Genomic DNA, 21,038 nt, shown 5'->3' with positions numbered 1-21,038 from the left:
ATTTTACTGCCCCTTTAACAAAGGATCATTGAAATAAAGAACGAAGGAATTTAATAGAAAATTGCATATTATAATGGTATTTATTAATATGTTTATCTGTATTTTAGCTTGGGTTATTAGAAAAAGTGATAGGATTGCTAAACTAAAGCCTTTCCACTTCTTCAGTGTGGGGCTTCCCAGGTGGAACATGCCAGAATGTTGTCTGAGACCAGACATGAGACATTCCTCATTCCCATGCGCAGCAGAAAAATAAAAGGCTCACAGAGAGGAGAGAGAGCAGAGCAGGAGCAGCCAAATAGGGGAAAGACAAGGTCGCTTGTGTAAATAAGACAAAGTCGGGCCAAACGGCGAAAAAGCCAAAATAAATATGGTGCTGGAGCGCTTAAAGGAGAGATGTTTCCAGAGAGAAAACCACCACCACATCACTGAAGCAGAGGAGTTTGTCCTGAGTCGCTCTCTGAACATCTGGAGCCAAAATCAAAGAATCTGAAACTCTGAATTAATTGTGTGGCAGGATGAATGTTTTGAATGTTTTTTTAGATGATCAGTGAACATTTAATTTGATGCACACTATTTGTTTTCAGGTGACCAGAGAGAGGAATGTTCAGCAGTTTTTGCAGGAATCCATTTCCTTCACAAGAACATCAGATTTCATTTTCCAGCCTGCTCTGCGGGACGTGGTGTGTGCCTTTGCTTTGTCTCCTTCTTCATTCATTGATTTGGTGAAGTTGTGAAAGAAGTTTTGCTTTCTTACAGATTTTTTTTTTGTTTGGCAGTGAAAAGCTTAAGATCATGAAACAAACTTAAATATCAGACAAAGTGAATACTAAAATCAGTTTACAAGCGATGATTTTATTTATTAAAGAAGCAAAAGGTATCCAAACCAACGTGGCTCAATGAGGAAAGGTAACATAGTGACCTAGTAACTAGTTGTGTCACCCCTGGTAACGCTTAGTGAGTTCCGCTTACTTTGCTGTGGAGGAATTTTGGTGCGCTCTTACTTGCAGACTTGTTTTAATTCAGCCATCCTGACAGGTTTTGAGCATTGACCGCCTTTTTAAGGTCAAAGCACATCATCTCAGTTGGATTTGATTTCAAACTGACTAGAAACAGAATTCAGCTTTACAAAAAAAAAAAAAAAAAAAAAAAAAAGAGGTTCCTTCTGTCAAAGACAGCATACAGGGACCATATGGTCCAATGAAACAGAATTTAACAAGAGAACTGAACAAACTTATATTAGAGAGAACACAAGAACACAGAGGCACTTATGAACTTGACTGAGAGTCTTATACTGTCCAGCAATGACCAATGAAAATCGGGGAACTTAGATACAGAGGAGATGTGATCAGTGACAAAGGAGCCTAAAGACCAAGACACACTGGATCCAATTTGTCTCCAATCAGATGGAAACTCGTCTTGGATGATGTATGCAGCTGTTAGAAAACGGTGAAGTTAATGGGACCTGATGACTGACCTGATGTCTGTTTTGGTCTGAACTGCACAGCAATTTGTTGAGTCCAAGAACTTTGAAATTCAGAAGGTCAAGTTTTCCTGCCAGACCGGTTTGTGTTTGTACTGGAAATCCTGGCAGGATTTCCAGTACATACTCATGTGAATACTTGATCTCACAATTCCAGTGGTCTGTAGAGGAGCCGTGTCTTGACGTTAACCAGAGGAATGTTGAACAGCTGTGGGAGAAAACTGAGCAGGAGAAACTGACTAATCCAGACAACTCAGAGGGAGAAAAATACACAATACACAGAGAACAGAACACAAGAGATAAGTAAGGTTCTCAAAACAAAGGGCATATTAACATTAATGACAGCAACAAACCAGAGGAAATTAACTGTGCCAAACCTTAGAAACAAAAATGATCACAACAGAAAACCAAAAAGACAGGAAGACACATAAAAAACATGTAGCTGTGAAGGAGATTTGAAGGCGAAGCTAGTCAGCAACACACCAGCAGCTCATGTTCCTCTGGCCCTGCAGGACTCAGGAAAAATGTTTTAAGTTTGTTTTTCACACAGACAACTGCACTGCAGGACATCCAGGACTCTGAGGGAGAGAGCTGCTTGGTGAAGGAGGCCAAGAAATGGGCAGCCAAGGCTGCCAAGGACTACAAGATCGCCACTCATGGGGAAAGGGTAAGCAGAACACAGAGCCACAACTCTGCACTTGACCTTTAACTTTTCCCTTATTTAGATTTTTTTTTATTTTTTTTTTAGAATTTTTTTTAAGTGTATCATTGTAACCCTTTTCTCCTGGAGTTAAAGATTGCTCTATCTTTGTCTTCCCAACTGGTCCAACTGTAAATATATGGCTGAATATATGTTCACTTTATTAAAAAGTTCCATATATGCCATAAACGTCAGCTTGTTGTTCTAACATCTGAAGAAATACTGCACAACTGAAACAATCCAAAGGGGGACAATTCAATTCAATTCCAAAATATGATCTAAGTTTCTTCAAAGAGTTGTTGTGGATGGTGATGCTGTAGCTGTATGAGCATCATCGCATGCTAACAGCTTAATACCTGGGCACCAGAGATGATATTCCACAGTAACATGTCCTGGATAAAACCATCAGCTGTTACCATTTACAACCTTTATATTTACACTGTGCAGAATGTAAGCCGCTGAAACTATGCTTTACTTATCAGTTTGAATGCCTTTAGAGAACACTGTGGTGTTTTTAAAAAGTATTCATACCCCTCAATTTTTTCCTTATTTTGTGTCATTCTGACCACAAACTTTGATGCATTTTATTCAAAGTTTATTAGACTTCACAAAGTAGTGCTGAATTGGGAAGTGTTTTTGTTTCTAAAAACATATAGCAAATGTTGACCAGAAAAGTGTGGCATTGTATTCCTGAAACAATACATTGCATAAGCACTTTTTACCACAACTATAGCTGCAAGTCTTTAGGTCTACGAATCATTTCACATTTTTCACATCTACAAACTGATATGTTGTCCTGAAAAGCTCAGTCAGATTGAATAAAGAGCATCTGGGAACACTGGATTTCAGGTCACAGATTGCTAATTGGAAATAGGTCTGGACTTTGAGTAGGCCTCCTTAATCTGGTTTGATCTACTAAGGATGTAGGATGGATGTAGTTTTTGTCCTGCTTGAAGGTAAACCTTCATCCCAGTCTCTATTGACCTCTCTTAGGGTCTCTTGTCCTGTATTGTCCTGTATTTATCTCTATCCATTCTCCCATCTTCTCTGACCAGCTGAACAAATCTGTTTCATTTCTTCAAAGAATTGAAACCAATAAACACTGAATATTCAAGTACCAGCATCAGTAATACACACAAATGTGAAGATATTTTCTTGCTGCTTCTTGTGTAGACAGTTTAGTCTGGTTTTCTTTGCCAGGCTCTGGATGTGCTGGAGAGTCGAAGGAAGCTGTTGTCAGGGGAGACGGGGCTCAGTGTGGAGCAGAAGATCACAGAGGTTCAGGAGACTGTCAGGAAAGCAAAGGTTGGTGTGAGATAAACACGTTGACTTTAAGATCTTCTGGTCCACCTCTCTGTGTCTCATAGCTAACTATGACTGTTAGTAATCTCAAAGCTGATCAGAAATTCTGACATTCAGAAATCAATTAAAGTATTGATCAACATTATTGGACCTTGTTCGGTTTAGCTGAAGGATCTGAGCACGGCTCACAGCAAAGACGGTGTGTGAAAATCCAGGTGTAGTGATGAACTCTGACCTGAACCTTCAGAGCCACATAAAGACAGTTACAAAGTCGGCCTTCTATCACCTGAAGAACATTTCCAGGATGAAAGGACTGATGTCACAGCATTAGAGAAACTCCTCCATGTGTTTATCTTTAGTTGCACTTATTACTGCAGCAGTGTCTTCACAGGTCTGACTAAAACATCAATCCTCCAGCTGCAGCTGATCCAGAATGCTGTTGCTGGTGTTCTGACTAAAACCATTAAGATAGACAACATCACTCAGTTTACTGAGAGAAAAGACTTTAAAATACTGATGTTAGTTTATAAATCACTGAATGGCTTAGCACCACAATACATGAAAGATCTGCTGATGTTGTATCAACCTTCCAGACCTTTGAGGTCTTCTGGTTCTGCTCTGCATCCAGAACCAGAACTGAACATGGAGAAGCAGCATTCAGCTTCTATGCACCAAAATCTGGAACAAACTTCCAGAAAACTGAAAAACAGATGAAACACTGAGTTCCTTGAAGTCTAGACTGAAAACCCAGCTGTTCAGAGCTGTTTTTAATTCATAATAATTGGAACATTGATCAATATATTTGATGGTGGCATTTGACAAAATGTAATGATTATTTCTTGTTTCAAAATCGGTGATGTTTGTATGATGTAAAGCACTTTGAGCTGCGTCGGTGCACTCTAAGAAATAATCCTGAAAATTTACAGTAACATACTGGCAGCTATAGACGCCAGAAGTTTACTGTAAATCCACAGTTGCTGAACCGTAATTAATCTTGACGGTAGATTACCGTTCTTTCACAGAACAGTAAAATACTGGCGTCTGTAGCTGCCAGTACTTTACCGTTTTTTCGAAATAACTGTAAAATACTGGCGTCTGTAGCCGCCAGTACTTTACCGTTTTTTAAAAGAACGGTAAAATACTGGCGTCTATAGCTGCCAGTAGTTTACCGTTTTTTAAAAGAACGGTAAAATACTGGCGTCTATAGCTGCCAGTAGTTTACCGTTCTTTCGAAAGAACGGTAATCTACCGTTTTTCTGAAAGAACGATAAAAAAAATACTGGTAGCTACAAACGCCAGGTTTTTTTTTACCGTTCTTTCAGAAAAACGGTAAAAAAAAAAAATGCTGGCGTCTGTAGATACCAGTATTTTACTGGACATTTACCTTTTCAATCCTGTAATTATCTTTTAAAGTGGTGTACTGCAAGTAAATACTGTAATGACGCCAACACACCGCAGACGTAGTACCGCCAACAGGGTTTATTAGAAATAAGAGCGAGCAGCTGCGCCTCTAACAAACCGTTACACTCAACTGAATAGCTTCACTGCTAAAAACACACTGAACTCTCCGCTCTTCCGGTCTTCTGTCAGCATCGGTCCGGGTCCTCCCGCTCCCCTGATCCCTCGCCCAAATGACAGGTCCATGATGGACCTGTCATTTGGGCGAGTGGGAGTCAGTAGTCAGACAGGGGAACCCCATAACACTCTACACATAACAGTGATCACAATGCAACTTATAACAAATACACATAACCATATGGAGCCCAGCAGAAGTAAAATACAGAATCGTTAAAATACTACGGTGGCCGACAGGTGCAAACGCACAGCAAACGAGAAAAACAAATACAACAAAGAAAAGACGCAAACAAAAAATACATGTAAAAAATACATAAAAATAAGTGTTCCAGACCACTAGAGCTTTGTGTCCGACTTCAGGGTCTGCATCCTTTCAAGCTTATGGGCTTGAGAAACGACTCGGTCTACGAAAGTGGGGTCCTGCCAGCTGGTCCAGCTGGCAGCAGGAGAACACCTGACTCATTTGGGCTTTCCCAAATGACAGTTAAACACATATATTAAGTCAGGTAACATCTAGTTGTAATATTTTGGTTCACTCAAATATTTAATATATTCCTGAGCAAATTGATTTGACTGATTAAAGTTAAGTCTAAAAACATATTAGTACAGTACAGTCTTAGTTTTACGATAGAACATTAATACCTAACCCAGTGTAAGCTTCTTAGAAGTGCTACAATTGATGCGGTTCTAAAATGCATAATCAGAACTTCACATAACACAGAAGAGGATGTGATAAGTAACCGTCAGAACAGAATTTTTATTTAAAGGCACCAAACCACATATATTTCCAGTATATTCAAACATTCAAAATGAATAACAAAACCATTCCTCAGAGAACTGGTAAAAAAAAATAGGCCTTCAAAGTCAATATATAGTTTCACTAACACTGGAATAAAAATTGAAGACTTTCAGTTTACAGCGACAAACTGGGTTTAACTCATTAATTTCTACAGTATTATGAACATAACACAGTTCTTAAAGAAAAATCTGATTTGTTTATCACTAAACAAATCAAAGAAAAATTACTTCCAAAACCTAAAATTCAACATGGCTGAAATAATGTGGAATTCTAACAGGGTTTTAAAATGTGAACTATTAATGGTTTTCAAGAGTCCAAGTGGCACTTACTTTATTAGATGCAGATGAAGGCACTGTCCAACATGGAAAAAGAAAAGACAATATAATTTAGATCCTAAATAATATGGAAACAGAAATATTTCAAATAAAAGAAAAGGACAACAACTAACCTGAATGAGATGCCACTCAAAGTCCATCATGTTTTTGATGAAGGTGGAAACTTGAACATTGACCGTCACTTGACTGGCTTTTGTGCCCCTTTCTGGGTTAATCCCAATGAAGCGACTAAAAAACAAAATTAAAAATGGGAAAATTCCCGAGAATACAAATAGTGAGGCATTTTGAATACAGCTGGTACAATATATAAATAAAGCTGTTTTTAATTACGTAAAGAGAAAACATCACCACCTTTGTCAAATGTTAATCATAACTTGCTTTAAAACCATGTCATTGTAAAAAAAAATACAGGAATGGTTTTACCGTTGAATGAACCAAAGTCTTGGCTGCCTCATTGGAGGCTGAAGATGAAGAAGATGGACAACACTGTGTTGTCTGGAATGTTGGCTGGACCCTCTCAAAGACAATATGGCCTTCAATGCTGACCATGCAGAAAACTGCTTGCCACAGGGACTGTAATAAACCAAGTCCTTAATTGAACGACTATAAAACAAATCCTCTTATTGATACAGTATGCATTTAAATGATCATCATAATAAATAGTGTCCACTCTGTCAGGTAAAGCAGAAGCAAGGATATTAAACTCCTCAATTGTCGTGCAAGTCACATCAATGTTGAAAACTGTAGGCTGGACTAATGTACAGAAGTTGTACAGAAGTTGAATGAGAAGTGTGCTTTCAAAGTTCATCAAAAGCTACCTTGGATGATCTTGTGAAGTGTCTTTGGTACTGCTCTTGTTTTCACCAACATGCAGGAGGACGGGCTGTCCTGGTTGCACGGCAATGAGGAATGTTTCAAAGCTGGTTTGCATCTTTGACATAATGATAAGGAGACAAATAAAAATTATTAAATATATTTAGTAGCACAGCTACATTCAGATAGCAAACAAAGACAATAAGAAAGTGCTTCTACAAAGCAGAATCATTAGAATAACCACATACCTGCACATATCTGAAAACATGGTCCACAGTTTGACATGAGCTGTTTTGGATTCTTCTTGTGGCCTTTGGATGTAGGACGAAGCACATGAACCAACGGAAGAATGCCTGGTTTTCCCAGCCTGGAGGAACAACAGGATAAATAGCAGATACATTAGGATAAAAAAAATACAGATTTTAAAGAGAAGTGAGCAAAACTAACCAGACCCAACAACATACTTTGTCCACCCGGTTTACCGTGGAGAGCATTATTTTACCACCTACAACATAAAGTGTTGTAACATAACAATGTCAGAAATAATTACCATGAACACAACTCAGACATTAGGCATTATAGAAATTAGTCAGCTTATAGAAACATTCTGGAGAGGATTTCTTCTACCAACCTGTCAGAAGAAATGTGTTGAAGTCATCATAACAGGCTTCAGTCACCAACATGAAGTACTAATGAAGAAAAAAGAGGCAGCCAATGTCATTATTTATGATAATTATTATTTATAGAGACAAAAACATTTTGGCTTAGCTTTGCTCGCATAGATCAAACCACCGGTCCAGCACAGCCACTCTCCCCATTATGCCGTCTATAGCCGAAAACTTCAAGAAAACGACTCCGCAGCTAAATAATGTTAACTCAAACTGCCTTTCTGACCGTTTTAATGTTTGTTTAACCACCCGACACCCCGTGCTACACCTGCTTGGCTAGCTTTAGCTGCTAACAAAAATAATAACCAAGGGTGCTCACGTCAAGTCCTCGAGAGGTCCTGCAACTTTTCGATGCATCTTTACTCCAACAGACCAGGATCAGCTCCGAACGGACCTGCTAACCAGCTTTTCATTTGATTCAAGTGTGTTAATTGGAGCAGGGACGCATCTGAAAGTTGCAGGATAGCAGCTCTCAAGGACAGGACTTGAGCACCCCTGTACTGAACAGTCGTACCGCGATATTCAAACAAATAAACTTACGTCAAGAATAAGTTGATACTGTTGCGCAAACAGAAAGTTAATGCATTCATTAAAAATAATCAAAAATCAAAAACCAGTGATTCTTGAGAATAGGGACAAAACAGGTCCTATGGATAAAGCACAAAATATGAATAAAATATACACAAAATGTAATTTTTTCAAATATCTGACTAAACTAACCTGGGTCATGTGAGCACAACAATGTATGTTTTCCTGGTGTTTGCTGAATATGTTTTTATTTCAAACATTGTAGTCGGTGGAAGATGCCTGTAAAATCCCTTGTCCAGGAGCAGAACTCAATAATAGTTTAAATTACAATTAAAGAAATACAAAAATTATACATTATGACAATTAAGTATATAAATAATTATAAAAGTATCAATAAATTGAATTAAAAATAATTTGTAGATATTTTCCAACTCCGTTGACATTTGTCCCTAGTTTTTGTCAACACAGTCAGACATGAAAAGAATGTAAAAAAAAAAAAAAAAATCAGGCATTATTGGGGGGCACCAGAACTTCTGAGGACCCCATTACCTCTTCCTTTCTTTTCCTTTGCTAGGAGGGCTAGTTAGCTCTGGTTAGCTTATGTTATTCTTTAGTTTTTTCTTCTGTTTTATTCTTAAGTTACTTGTCACAACCATGATGTGTCAACTCCATAAGTGACAATTTTCAAAACTGTGATGAAATTTTGTGAAATAAAAGCTTAAGTTTGGTATAATGTAAGGATTTCATGGACCTGATGAGCTACAATATGGCCTCCTTCAGAATAACATCATATAAATTGAGGTAGTTTGGTATTTCGTCAACTCCGTCAGATGTCAACTCCATCAGAGTTTTTGTGACTCTTTCAGTGAAATTGTTGACAAATCTCGCTTAAATGTGCATTTAATTAATTTTAATGTATTTTACATAAATTGCTCACATGTATCAAGTTTTTCATTTTACTCACTAGTTTGTCACCACCTTCAGTTCAGGGTCAACTCCGTCATGCACTGTCAACTCCGTCAGATGGAGTTTTTTGTTGTTTTTTATTTTAAATATTTCTTTTGTTTCTTGAGAAGCATTTGTCTGTAAAATGAGTTAAAATATCACTAATAGGGTATTTTAGAAATCATTTTATATTTATTTTTGTCAGATGGTGATGACAAAGTTCTGGGTCAGGTCGATTAAAAATGTAATTGAAAAAAATGTTGCAACTGGGAGCCTGCACCTTAGCATATTTACATTTCCAAAACATTATTTGTCATATTTGCATACATAAAGTTGAGAAATAATAAAAAAGGGGAAAATTAAAACCCATTTTGTCTCTATTCTGAAGAATCACATGATGATTTTAACATGGAACTTACCTTTTTTTTTTATGGATCTTTATTGAGATACAGAATACATAACAGTATAAATGCAGCATATATTGTGGTATAATGTCCGCCAGGGAACTCCCTGGCGGACATTATACCACAAACATTCAGACAAACATTCAGACAATACATCACCATTACATTACATAAATGCATTAACCCTCTGATGCATGAATTATGAATCCCTGAGTCAAGAATTTTTAAATCTGTTTTTACTCTTCTTGGGGCATTAACAAAACAAATATGAACTTTTTATTCAAAAAATTTATTTTTTCAGGAAGTTACAGAAATGTCCACTACAGTGGACTGCATGCACTTCAGCACTCAACATAGAACAGTATGAACTTAACTGAAGACTAATTTAGTCTGAGTTTGATCATATATCCATGACCACTTATTCCATTGTGGGCTTTGAAAAGCACTTGAACATACTTTCATACACTCTAACATCCTATAGCCCTTCTGTTTAGTCCAAACCTAGAGAACAATCTTCATCAAACACCTGCATCTCCAGAACTTTTCTCTTAACTTCTCTCCTAACTAATTTTCCTAACTCCTAGGCTACATGAAAATTGGCAAAGCATCCAGGGCACAGTGCCACATGGCACTGCATGCAGATGTATTTGGTCTTCCTTGTGCATGCGGCATCGTGGCATCTGTTTGCATTTTTGACTTGGGTGAGCTCGGGCCAGTGATTTCCTGTGCTGAACCTGACTTCACTGGGTACTTTCGTCACTGCTCTGCACTTTGCTGGAGGTGGGGCTCCACTGGGTCTTCCTCTTCTGTTTTGCTGAACAGAGCCAGAATTTATCAGTGCACGGGCTACAGAAGCTTTGAAGATGAGGAGATTCATCTTTTCCAAACCAGACATCAGGTGGAGTCGCCAGGCATTTACAACAGTCACATCCAAAAAATGAAAGAACACTCTGATGTACCACTGCTTGTTTCTACGTCTGTGGGGATACATTGCCACACACTGGTCAACAAGATCCACCCCACCCATGTGTTGGTTATAAAGGGCCACCGAGTAGGGTCTTTGCACACTGATCTTGGTTTGTTCTTTCTTTAGCCATCTTTGGGCCGTGTCTTCAGGGGACTGACCTGCACAGGTCGATGCCATGTGGATGACTGAGCTGTCAAGCCAACGTGTGACAGTGATGTTACTGTTTGTGCTGACAACAGAGCAGGCTCCTCTACCTTCTTTTCTCAGTTGTTTTTCACTCTTAAGTTTCTGACTCGCTCCTTTCACTCTGTTTGCTCTGCATGTACCTGTGCCATAGATGCCTAGGTCTTTCAAGGCCTCAAGGAGTGGAATGCTGCAGAAGAAGTTGTCAAAAAACACCTTGTGGTTTTTGTGCTTTATGTCATCACAAAGGCGCATCACTACATCTCCAGCCATTCCCAAACCACTGCTCTGACCCCTAATTGCTGAGCCCTGGTACACTTCAAATCTGTACATATAACCTGAGGACCCTGCCCTGACCCACACTTTCACTCCCCAGGGTTTGGGCTTTTTTGGTATGTATTGCTTGATTGACAGTTGGCCTTTGAATGGAATGATTCAATTGATTGGAATTCTTCAGGGTTTGCTGCCGCCAGGAATGTTTTCTGAAGTGTACTTAGCACTGGTGCTATTTTGAAGAGCCTGTCTGTGTTTGCTGGCTGGTTGGTAGGTATAGTTATCCACAAAATGCAGATAACTCAGAATTTGCTCATATCTGTTTACAGGCATAGCATCTGCAATTATTCCAAGACGAAGGCCATCCTCACTGGACCAGTACATCCGTGTTCTAGGATACCGAATGTACCCCATGACCATGTTGATCCCTAGAAAAATTTGCATTTCTTCGCTTGTCACTGCCAGATTTTCTTTCCCTTTCTGCAGTGCATACATGTTGGTGTTATGCACTATCTCATCAATGAGATCTAAGGGAAACAAATACCTAAAGAAATCAATTGGTTCTCTTCCATCAACATTTACCCTTCTTTCTCCTAGAAAAGGTGGCAGGTCTCCATCAAAGTTATTGTCTTGGACTTTCCAGACATATTTGCAGGGTTGATTGTGGGCATGGCCCTTGTGAACATTTCTCTGAGTTGGTACCATGTGGACATTTTCCTCAGTTCCCTCATCTTGCTGACCTCCCTCTGCAACCTGTCCTTCATCATCCTGGCCCTCATCATCTTGACTTTCAGCATCCTGACTGTCTGCATTTCCTTCATCATCCGTATCTCCTATATTTCTAGTGTTCTCTGGTAGCCACTCCTCATCACTGCTGTACTCATCATCAGAGGAGTCGGAGGGAATTTCCTTGACTATTCTATAGTGTTCCTTATTCTTTGCTGCACTTGTGGTCTAAAAGTATGAGAAAATGATAATTTTACTAACACAAACTACAACTGTTCTGCATAAAAAAAGCATATTTTTTAAAACTAAGTTATAGATATACTCAAAATGAATTAAATTACAAGCAAAACAGCTATAGTGAAAGGTAAATCAACTACATGACTTATGTTAAAAATATAGTCAGCGATGCATGATGTCCACTGTGTTGGACACATGGTTAATCACAATTTCCTACTTATGTGAAATTAAATTTTCCAAACTAAGTTAATAATATTGTTACTTAGATACTCCTGCATGTCAGCGTATTTTTTTTTACCTCCAGGATTCTCCTAGAATAGAAGGATTGAGAGGATATTCCAGGAGTGGTCATCGAGTGTGTCTGTCTGCCAGCCATCTTGGACTCCAATGACATTAACTTGTAGTTACAACAACTTGCCACTGAATTAACCTCAATGGAGGGGAGCAGTAGAGAGCATTCTAAGGACTGATATGCAATTCCACCATAGAAACCACTGCATTTAGGAAACAATGACTTTTAAACAGCTGTCCACTGTAGTGACCGCTATGCACCAGAGGGTCAAACATCATTGTTTGAGCTAATATCAATGTGCACATAAAGACCAAAGTTTTAATAGCTTTGGGGAACTTACCTTGATAAGCTCCAGACAAGACGCCATACTGCTGTCTCCCGGGCAAACACGTGACGTCACAGATACGTTGCGATTGTGGAGGCAACTCTTTAGCAAACACCATCTCTTTAGGGAAACTGACAAACCTATCTTTGAATTTGACTAAACAAGTGTTTAATTAACATTGTATTTTTAACAAACAACACCAGCACTGGTATTCTAACATTTTTGATTATGCTCTGTAGATTTCGATTCATTCCCTAAAAGATTTATTATGGAAAGTATTTTTTTTCTTTCCGTTTAATATTGTCTTTAAATGCTGGTTCTCTAAGATGCAAATACAAGTAAAATGTCTTTCCTGGGGAAAAAACTATATTGTACAATTATTTTACGGTAGTTTACTGCCAGTCATCAGTCTTGATTGTGACAACAGAAGAAGACATCAAATTGACAATATCCTACCGTATTTTGGAATAACAGTATGTTACTGCTGGAATTCCACCGTAAATTTACAGCCATTTCTAAGAGTGTGCTGAAATGTGCTCTACAAATAAACTTAAACTGGAACTTTATGGGCTGTGATGTCCTGATCGGGGCTGGCCCGTGTGTGTCGGTTTCTCAGCTCAGCAGGGTGAAGGCGGAGGCTCGCTTGGCTCTGCTGGCCCTCAGCGTCACGGGGACCCAACAGTGGCTCCACAATGCCATGAACCAGGCGGAGGAGGAGCTGGAGACAGAGCGGCGTCTCAGCGAGCAGAGGAGGTCCACAGAGGAGTTTTCAGTAAGGTCACACACACACAAACACACACACCATCTCCAGGAGGCTCAGTTTGTTCTGCACCAGAAAAGGGGGAGTATTATGTAAATTCGACTCTTTTGAGCTTTACATCATGTAAAACTTTTATCCCTTCATCAGGTGTTGCTTTGATTATTTCATGCATGTTTGATCAATTATCTAATCTCCATGGCAACCATTCAGCTGTGCAAAAGGCCTGGATAGAACTAGCTCCACCTTTCGAATTGTAGCTCCTCCTTTCTCAGTGCAACACTGGTAAAAACATTAAACTAATGACAGAGTCATGTTGAGATGACTTCCTGAAGTTTATGGAAGAGCAGGAGCTTCTTAAAGAGACAGAGGCCCAACTTCAAAACATTTAATTATAAAGCCAAATTTCTTTTAAGTCATATATGGTATACATACTGTGAAAAAGGCTGCTCAAGTGCTGAGGCCCTCTTAAGGGGTCGGAGCTTAGAGCACCTGTGGATCAGCACGCATATGAAAAAAGGGAGAGAAGAAAAGGAAGGAGCCGAGAGTTACCGATCACATTTGTGTAGTTTGAGTTACCGTTTGCAGTTTGTTGTTACCTTTATTTTCGATATGTGTGCGTGGAATACAAGTAAGTGATGTTAGAAAGTGAAGAATATTGTTTATGCATCTGAATATTTAAGTTTTAGCGTTATTGATTGCAAGCTTCGTTCACGTGCGCACTTGAGCTACACAACGTGGTTTTTTGTGTCGTTTATTTAGAACAGAATATTTGTGTAACCTTTATTAGTGTAGTTAGTTAAGTAAGTGTATTATTATTTCAGTCATTTATTCATCAGACACTGATGCTGCATTATTTATATTTTGTAGAACCACACCGTTACGCCGAAATAAAGACTGAACAGCAAGTGCAGGTTGGACCAACTGATGTGCGACTCTGGTTTCTTTGGGGTTCTGACCGGACTCACCACAGTGATTTAGCATTACCATCAGCAAGTTACAGTTTCCTAACTTTTACATACCATTTTTATAACAACTGAAGGTAACATAGTTACTTGATTGTGCTATAAAATGGCACTATGAGCCTGGAAAATATATAATACCGCCCCTTTGACATAGACTCCCTCAGTAAATATGTTAATCTGTTTTAAGAACATCTGTGAACTGGTTGAAAGGTTCCAGCTTTTTATTCTTTGAGACTTCTTGCATTACATCAGAGCTTTTAAAGCCCCCATTCCTCCTTTAAATCGCTGCGGTAATTACTGTTAAGATCCCTAAATCAGCTGAACTTTCCAACTTTCTCTTTTTCCCATGAAGAGGGAGAGAAAGTCAGAGTATGTCTCTTCCATGTATGAAGAGACATCACCTTAAATGACCACCAGCATGTGGTTGTTATGGTCAGATTAAAGATTGGAAACGTACACATAGCATGTTCTAAGGGTTTTGGCCCAACACTGGATTTCATTGTTTAAGCTCTGCTAATGCCCTGTTTCCCCTGATATACTTTACTTTTCCAAAGTTAAAGGAAAAGAAAATCCATTAGTCAGTATTTAAGTAAAAGCAATCTTTTGATTAATATAGCAATAGAAGGAGACGAAGGGAATTCCTCATTGTCCTGATGTAAAATACACTTTAATGAGTTTTTATTATAGTTTTATTGTGCATTTTCTGTCTGTATTTTAATATTCTTTTTTTTACCTTGTTATATTTTCTTAAACTGTCAAGATTTTTACTATTATAGTGCATTTTCTTTGGCTTGTGTTCATATTTCTGTCACCCAGACCGGCCGTGACTGGACAGATTCTGGTTCCCTCTCAAACGTTGCCCCATCGGTAGACGCTTGGTGTTTTTGTCTCAAATAGTCTAAAGCAGGGATTTTTTAAAAGATTTTAGCAGCTTCCATCATAGCTTCAGTTTCAGCATAATGTCTCAGGCATGTTGGTGAAAATACATAACCATAATTGTGTCTTTTTTCAGCATTGTTCCTTCAGTTTCACAAAGTTATCCCTGTCCTTTCACAGTTCTTTGTTCCTGCTCGCTTCTGGAATTTCTTTGGTCTCTGTTTGATGATGCCACACACAGAGCCAATCAGAGCAGACGTCTTTTACCCTTAAACCCATCAATGCAGAGGCAGCAGAATGTCCACAGAGTGGACCTGACCCTCCTCTCTCTGATCAACTGTGTTCCTGTTTTTTAGGAGGATGAGTTTGAGCTGACTGACTTTGAGGACTATGACGATGAGAATGGAGACATATTTGCAGACCCAGTTTCGGCCTCTAGAGTGTGTGTGTATCCTGCAGCCTGCAGAGTTGTCTACAGCTATCAGGTGGGTAGTACCAGACCAGCACTGACCACACTTTAACTGAGGTATTTCACACAGATGTTACTGGAAAACGTAAAAGCTTTATATCTTATTGTAAGATATGTAAATGTCTAACCAGGACAGCTGCTGCTACAGAACTGTACTTTTAAAAAAATGATGTTTGAAAAAAAATCAACTTAATATAATGTGCTGTTCTTACTGATACTAAGAAATCATCTATCTGTAAATGCTTCAACTCATTTAACAGATCCGAAATCTGTTATTAAATGTTTTTAGCTCATTATTTATTTATTTTTTTTAATTGAATTGTTTTTCTTTTAAAACAAACATCGGACTGGACATAATGTACACAAGACAAACTGGGACAGGAATATCTCTGCATAATCTGCAGAGATTCTTGGTTTGGTGTAGTGAAGTTATGCTTTTCTCAAAAAAAAAAATTGTTGCCAACCGGTTTTTCTCATGAAGGCGAGCCAATCAGATGAGCTGTCAGTCACAGAGGGGGAGGAGCTTCATGTGGTTGAAGACGGAGATGTGGAGGACTGGCTGAAGGTAGCAAAAACAGCAATTTATACATTCATATCAATATAATATAGAAAAAAACTGAGCTGCAGGCTATGAATGCACACATCTGCTAATCTCACTTCCCAGGTGTGTAACTCCTGTGGCCAGGTGGGGTATGTTCCTGAGCGCTATGTGCAGTTCCAGTGTCTACCAGCAGAGTACGCTGCTCAGCTGGACAGCTCCTTCAGCTCCAGCTCCTCCTCAGGGATAAAAGAGAAGGCCACCGGTCAGTAAAGTGATACTGCTGTAGGGATGCTTTATGGTTGGGCTAGTGTTGGCATGTCACAGTCATAAAAACATAATTAATTTCACAACTTTACTGGTGACGGAAGTAAAAATCTTAAATATTTCCTTACTTTTATTATTGAAACATACAGAAAAGCTACTGAAATGGGATTATTGTGTAACATTACAACCTTAGTTACTGCTATTAATGTAACATTAACATTTGAGAGTCAACAAAAAAAAGGACGCCCCTTCATCCACTTCTATCAGTTTTGTTTCAACCAAGATTTTGTTGTCCAGTTAAAATTATGCTGCACAGTAACACACTGACAGTCTAATGCTGTTCCAACCTGCTGGGTGATTTTCCTGATAGTTCGCTCTGAGTTGGGTGAAGGCCATGAGCCAAATGTTATGAGGATCAGCTTTTAAATTGCAATTTACAGAATATTCAAATAGGAAAGTTACTTGTTATGGATTGGCGTTTGTAAAGTGTATAAATTGATCATGTTCTTGATCGCTACATTGAACAACATGGGACTAAAATCTGTTTCCATCTGTTCTAGGTGTTGTCAAAGCTCTGTACTCCTACCAAGCTCAAAGTGCAGAAGAGCTTTCCTTCCAGGAGGGAGCGCTAATTCGTCTCATACGCTGTCTACACGGAGAGGTGAGTAAGTGGGAAATGAATGTTGTTTTAACTCATATGACCCAGTTTTATTCAAAGAGTTGTTGTAGGTGCTGATGGCTGTGACCAGGAAGGATCTCCTGTAGTGGTCCACGTTGCAGTAGCTCTGAAGGGGCCTCTGAATGAAACCATTCTTACGTGTGTTTTTTTAGGTAGATGATGGTTTTTGGGAAGGAGAACTAGATGGGCGAATCGGCGTTTTCCCGTCATTGCTGGTGGAGCTCCTGCATGAAGAAGAAGAGGAGGAGGAGAAGGAGGTGAGCAGGAGCCCTGCAGGATTTTGATGGAAAAATGGCTCCAGAATTCTCCTTTTTCTCATGTTTTTTTTCTGTCTAGCCTCTCCATACTGCAGCTATATGTCCCTGCTCACCCCCCATCCCAATTCCCTCAGCTTCTGCTGGTGACTGTGCAAACATTAGTACTACTCCTCCTGCTGGTGTGGAGGACAAACAGCAGTCTGTTCACATAGAAGAGTCAAGGGTTGCTGGTAAGATGCAGTGTTTCCTCTGGAACATGACATATTAGCAGTGCCATCTAAATCCATTGTGTGTCTTTTGGCACAACAGAGGCTGACACTAGAGGCCCCACTCCTCTAGAGTTCCCCAGCGATCGATTAAGACCAGTATGTGTACCTTAATAAGACAATTATATATTCAAGTTTGAGCTGACAGAAGATGTGAGGACCAATACTTTGACTGTCCTTGTGTGGTTTCAGTGTCGGGCTCCCCCTCCTCCACCAACGAGCTCCATGTGGGACGGTTAAGCTTCACAGGAAATAGTGACTTATTTTGAGCCAATCAGCTCATGCCTGAGCAGACACTAGTGGTGTTCTCACTGGCAAAATTGAGAATGCAACAGACACTACATAGGTTTCTCTGCAATGGACCTGTTGAAAAGTCAGTATATGCACACCCTTTAACAGGTGAAATATTAGAAGGATCAGTGTTTAAAATACAGTTAACGGAATATCCAAATAGAAAAGTTAATATTTATGAAGTGGCGTTTGTAAAGTTACACAGTCAAAGAACAATAGCAATAATTTGGATTAGTTAGTACGGTGGCTGACAGGTGCAAATGCGCAGCAACAGAGAAAACATGCAAACAAATAAAGAGATGCAAACATATGAAATGCAGCAAGCAAGAAGAGATGACGCAAAGAAAAAGCAAATAAAATGCAGCAAACAAAAAAAGAGATGCAAACAAAAAAAGAGATGCAAACAAAAAGCAAATGAAGCAAACAAAAAAGAGACACAAAAAAAGCAAATGAAGCAAACAAAAAAGAGACACAAACAAAAGCAAATGAAGCAGCAAACAAAAAAGAGACACAAACAAAAGCAAATGAAGCAGCAAACAAAAGAAGAGACACAAATAAAAAAACAAATGAAATGCAGCAAACAAAAAAAGAGATGCAAACAAAAAGCAAATGCAGCAAACAAAAAAAGAGACACAAATAAAAGTCCCTCCTGCTTTGCTAGACCAAAACAGCAGAAGATGCCTCAGCATTGCAGGATATTGTTGATCAGATCAACAGACTATTGACGTGAGGGCTCGACAGACAACTTTTCGCAAGTAAGATGGACATAATATTGTGTGTATTTTGTGATTAGAATATTACTTTACTGTATTTATGTCCATTGGCGAAATACCAGCGAATGCTAGCTGGTATAGCGCTATAGTGCTTGGTGTTCAGCCCCTGCTTGAAAGCTAACCGAGATTATCTTAAAAGGTTTATTCTCTAACATTGACTTAGATTATCTGATACAAGTGTAACAGGTATTAGATATACAGATGAAATTCCTACTAAAATATGTTTCACAGTTATCCTGTAATTGGTGGTTTTTGGCGCCCCCTACTGGTTACCTATAAATTGGATGAGAAACCAAAAATTCCACACAGTTGGTTCAGCGCTCTGTTGTGGTAAGTCAACAAATCCGGTTCTCTTCTAAATGATGTTGGAGGTTTGTTCAGGAGGGTGACTGGAATCTTTGTTGCATTGCACAGAGCCATAGGTTGACCGGTAGAGAGGCTCACTGCGCCATATGTGTTTTATCAACCACAGATTACAGGTAATTATATTATTAAATGTCAGTAATTTATTTTGTCAGATATGTGTATCAGTTTGTCAGTTAGTTTGTGATATTTATCAGTTTGTCAGTTGTGGTTGCCATTCTTTTTGTTTGTTGGGTTCTATGCAACATGGCATGTTTCTTTTCCACTAATCCCCAGAGAGCTTTTAATCACTGTTGTTGTATTTATTATTCATATTTTTATTTGTATTCTAAAACTATACGACCAAATGGCCTAGAAAATATAATGTCGGAATTCACTATAATTGTTTGTGAATTGCACAGTTGGTTCAGCGCTCTGTTGTGAGCCATAGGTTGACCGGTAGAGAGGCTCACTGCGCCATATGTGTTTTATCAACCACTGATTACAGATTGCAATAAATCATCTAAAAACCAACCAACCGGCCTCCGAGTGTGCATAACAGGACGGACGGGTAAAGACAGAGCTGTTACACAAGAGCCTACTATAGAAATGAAACAATATAATATATATTATAAAAATCATAACATTACATGTTATAACATTCACCAGCAAAGTTTACACAAGTGGCAATGGCTATTATTTATTTATTTATTTATTTCACTCTGTCAAGGTAAGATACCTCCCAAATCTCCTGTTTTTGTCTTGAAGGTTTCCTAAAGGCACGATGTGAGGAAGAAGGGAGAAATGTCTTTAAGAAGAGACAGATTCACTGCACAGCATGGATGAATCTCACATCGGATTTTGGACCCAATCACTCTTAAGCTAGAACTCGTTGGCTGGAAAACATGAGAAAAACCTACGTGTGTGTGTGTGTGTGTGTGTGTGTGTGTGTGTGTGTGTGTGTGTGTGCGCTAAACATGTATAGCCTAATATTATTCAGTGTTAATCATTGTTTATTTATGTTTGTATTTATATAAATATTGTAACGATTCTGTGTTTTGGTTCTGCTGGTGCCCATATGGTTATGTGTATTTGTTGTTTGTTACATTGTGATCTTTATTGTTGTGTGTATAAAGTTATGGCCTTCCCCTGACTGGCTCTGCTGACTCCCGCTCACATGTGATAGATCTGTCTGATCAGGGGAGCAGCAGGACAGGACCGGAAGAGGAGGGAGTTCGAGGGGGTGTTAGCAGGAAGCTAGTTGGGGGAGCGCAACGGTTTGTTGGAGTCGTGATCTGTGCCCTTGATTCGTTCTCATTACTAATAAACCCGTTTGGCGGGACTACATCTGTGGTGTGCTGGCGTCATTACAATATGTATTGATAAGACGAGAGCGTCCATTAGGCGTCTGTCCTTTTATTATGTCTATGTGAGAAACGGCCCGGTCTACGGAAGACGGGTCCTTCGAACATAGACATCAATACGTAGACGCCTCATGGAGCGCTGAGCCGTACGTAACTGCGTCCGCCATCTTGTATGTGGCAGCAGAGCGATCGGAGCTCCTTAAGTCCTGTGCTGTGTGGACTTGTTTCAACCGTTTTACGAAACAAACTGGATTCATTAGGATTACCTTCCCCAGGTAAGGATGAAAGATCAGAATTACTTGACTTTCCAGCCAGAAATTCGCTTTTAAACAACCGAAAAATATTTCCTATGTAGCTAAATTGGCCCGAAATAACCGCTGATTGTTAGCTTAGCAGCTAATGTTTTCATACTGTTTTCTAATGAGAGAGAGGTGATGAAAAACCGCTGTTAGAGGAGAAGTTCATTAGAAACCAGAGGATTTAGTGAGGAAAGATCAGTCAGGGTCAGAGCTGGAGCTGCTGCTCTTCAGTCTGTTTCCAGCTCAGCTTCACCATGTCGGTATTTAGCTATAAAGATGCTACGAGCCCAACATGCTGAAAATTTATTTTTATGAATGTGAAAGAAACATATACGAAACATAT

The 21,038-nt window shown here is 39.1% G+C and overlaps 2 protein-coding genes and 1 long non-coding RNA gene across 5 annotated transcripts in view; 1 reads left to right on the top strand and 2 right to left on the bottom strand.

Moving 5' to 3' along the window:
• LOC106909362 (F-BAR and double SH3 domains protein 1-like) overlaps positions 1 to 20,379 on the top strand; it is a 31,207-nt gene extending 10,828 nt beyond the window's left edge. The window contains exons 10-23 of one of the 3 annotated variants that reach the window (XM_088009302.1): positions 585 to 680; positions 2,031 to 2,147; positions 3,381 to 3,485; positions 13,169 to 13,324; positions 15,507 to 15,635; positions 16,101 to 16,184; positions 16,284 to 16,422; positions 16,985 to 17,085; positions 17,256 to 17,360; positions 17,440 to 17,590; positions 17,670 to 17,725; positions 17,819 to 19,020; positions 19,105 to 19,169; positions 19,801 to 20,379. In XM_088009302.1, the coding sequence (XP_087865428.1) occupies positions 585 to 680; positions 2,031 to 2,147; positions 3,381 to 3,485; positions 13,169 to 13,324; positions 15,507 to 15,635; positions 16,101 to 16,184; positions 16,284 to 16,422; positions 16,985 to 17,085; positions 17,256 to 17,360; positions 17,440 to 17,590; positions 17,670 to 17,725; positions 17,819 to 17,866 (1,287 nt within the window). In that variant the 3' untranslated portion in view covers positions 17,867 to 19,020; positions 19,105 to 19,169; positions 19,801 to 20,379. Of the gene's footprint in view, positions 1 to 584; positions 681 to 2,030; positions 2,148 to 3,380; positions 3,486 to 13,168; positions 13,325 to 15,506; positions 15,636 to 16,100; positions 16,185 to 16,283; positions 16,423 to 16,984; positions 17,086 to 17,255; positions 17,361 to 17,439; positions 17,591 to 17,669; positions 19,170 to 19,800 lie in introns of those variants that run through there. The other 2 variants (XM_088009301.1, XM_088009303.1) reach the window with 2 other exon arrangements.
• Positions 4,947 to 5,202, bottom strand: LOC148156667 (uncharacterized). Its single transcript, XR_015764423.1, has 2 exons — positions 5,134 to 5,202; positions 4,947 to 5,097 (listed from the first exon to the last, which is right to left on the bottom strand). It is a non-coding gene; the product is annotated as an uncharacterized LOC148156667 (long non-coding RNA).
• LOC148156666 (uncharacterized) lies at positions 11,153 to 12,778 on the bottom strand. The gene is made up of 2 exons (XM_088009587.1): positions 12,234 to 12,778; positions 11,153 to 11,926 (listed from the first exon to the last, which is right to left on the bottom strand). The coding sequence occupies exons 1-2, from the start codon at positions 12,327 to 12,329 to the stop codon at positions 11,153 to 11,155; spliced, it is 870 nt and encodes a 289-aa protein (XP_087865713.1). The 5' UTR covers positions 12,330 to 12,778.
• Positions 20,380 to 21,038: the final 659 nt, after the last annotated feature.

Source organism: Poecilia mexicana, unplaced genomic scaffold (assembly GCF_051168715.1).
Source record: "Poecilia mexicana isolate PSO_F unplaced genomic scaffold, ASM5116871v1 scaffold_10, whole genome shotgun sequence".
NCBI classification, from domain to species: Eukaryota; Metazoa; Chordata; class Actinopteri; order Cyprinodontiformes; family Poeciliidae; genus Poecilia; species Poecilia mexicana.
This window is presented reverse-complemented; position numbering and strand designations above follow the sequence as displayed.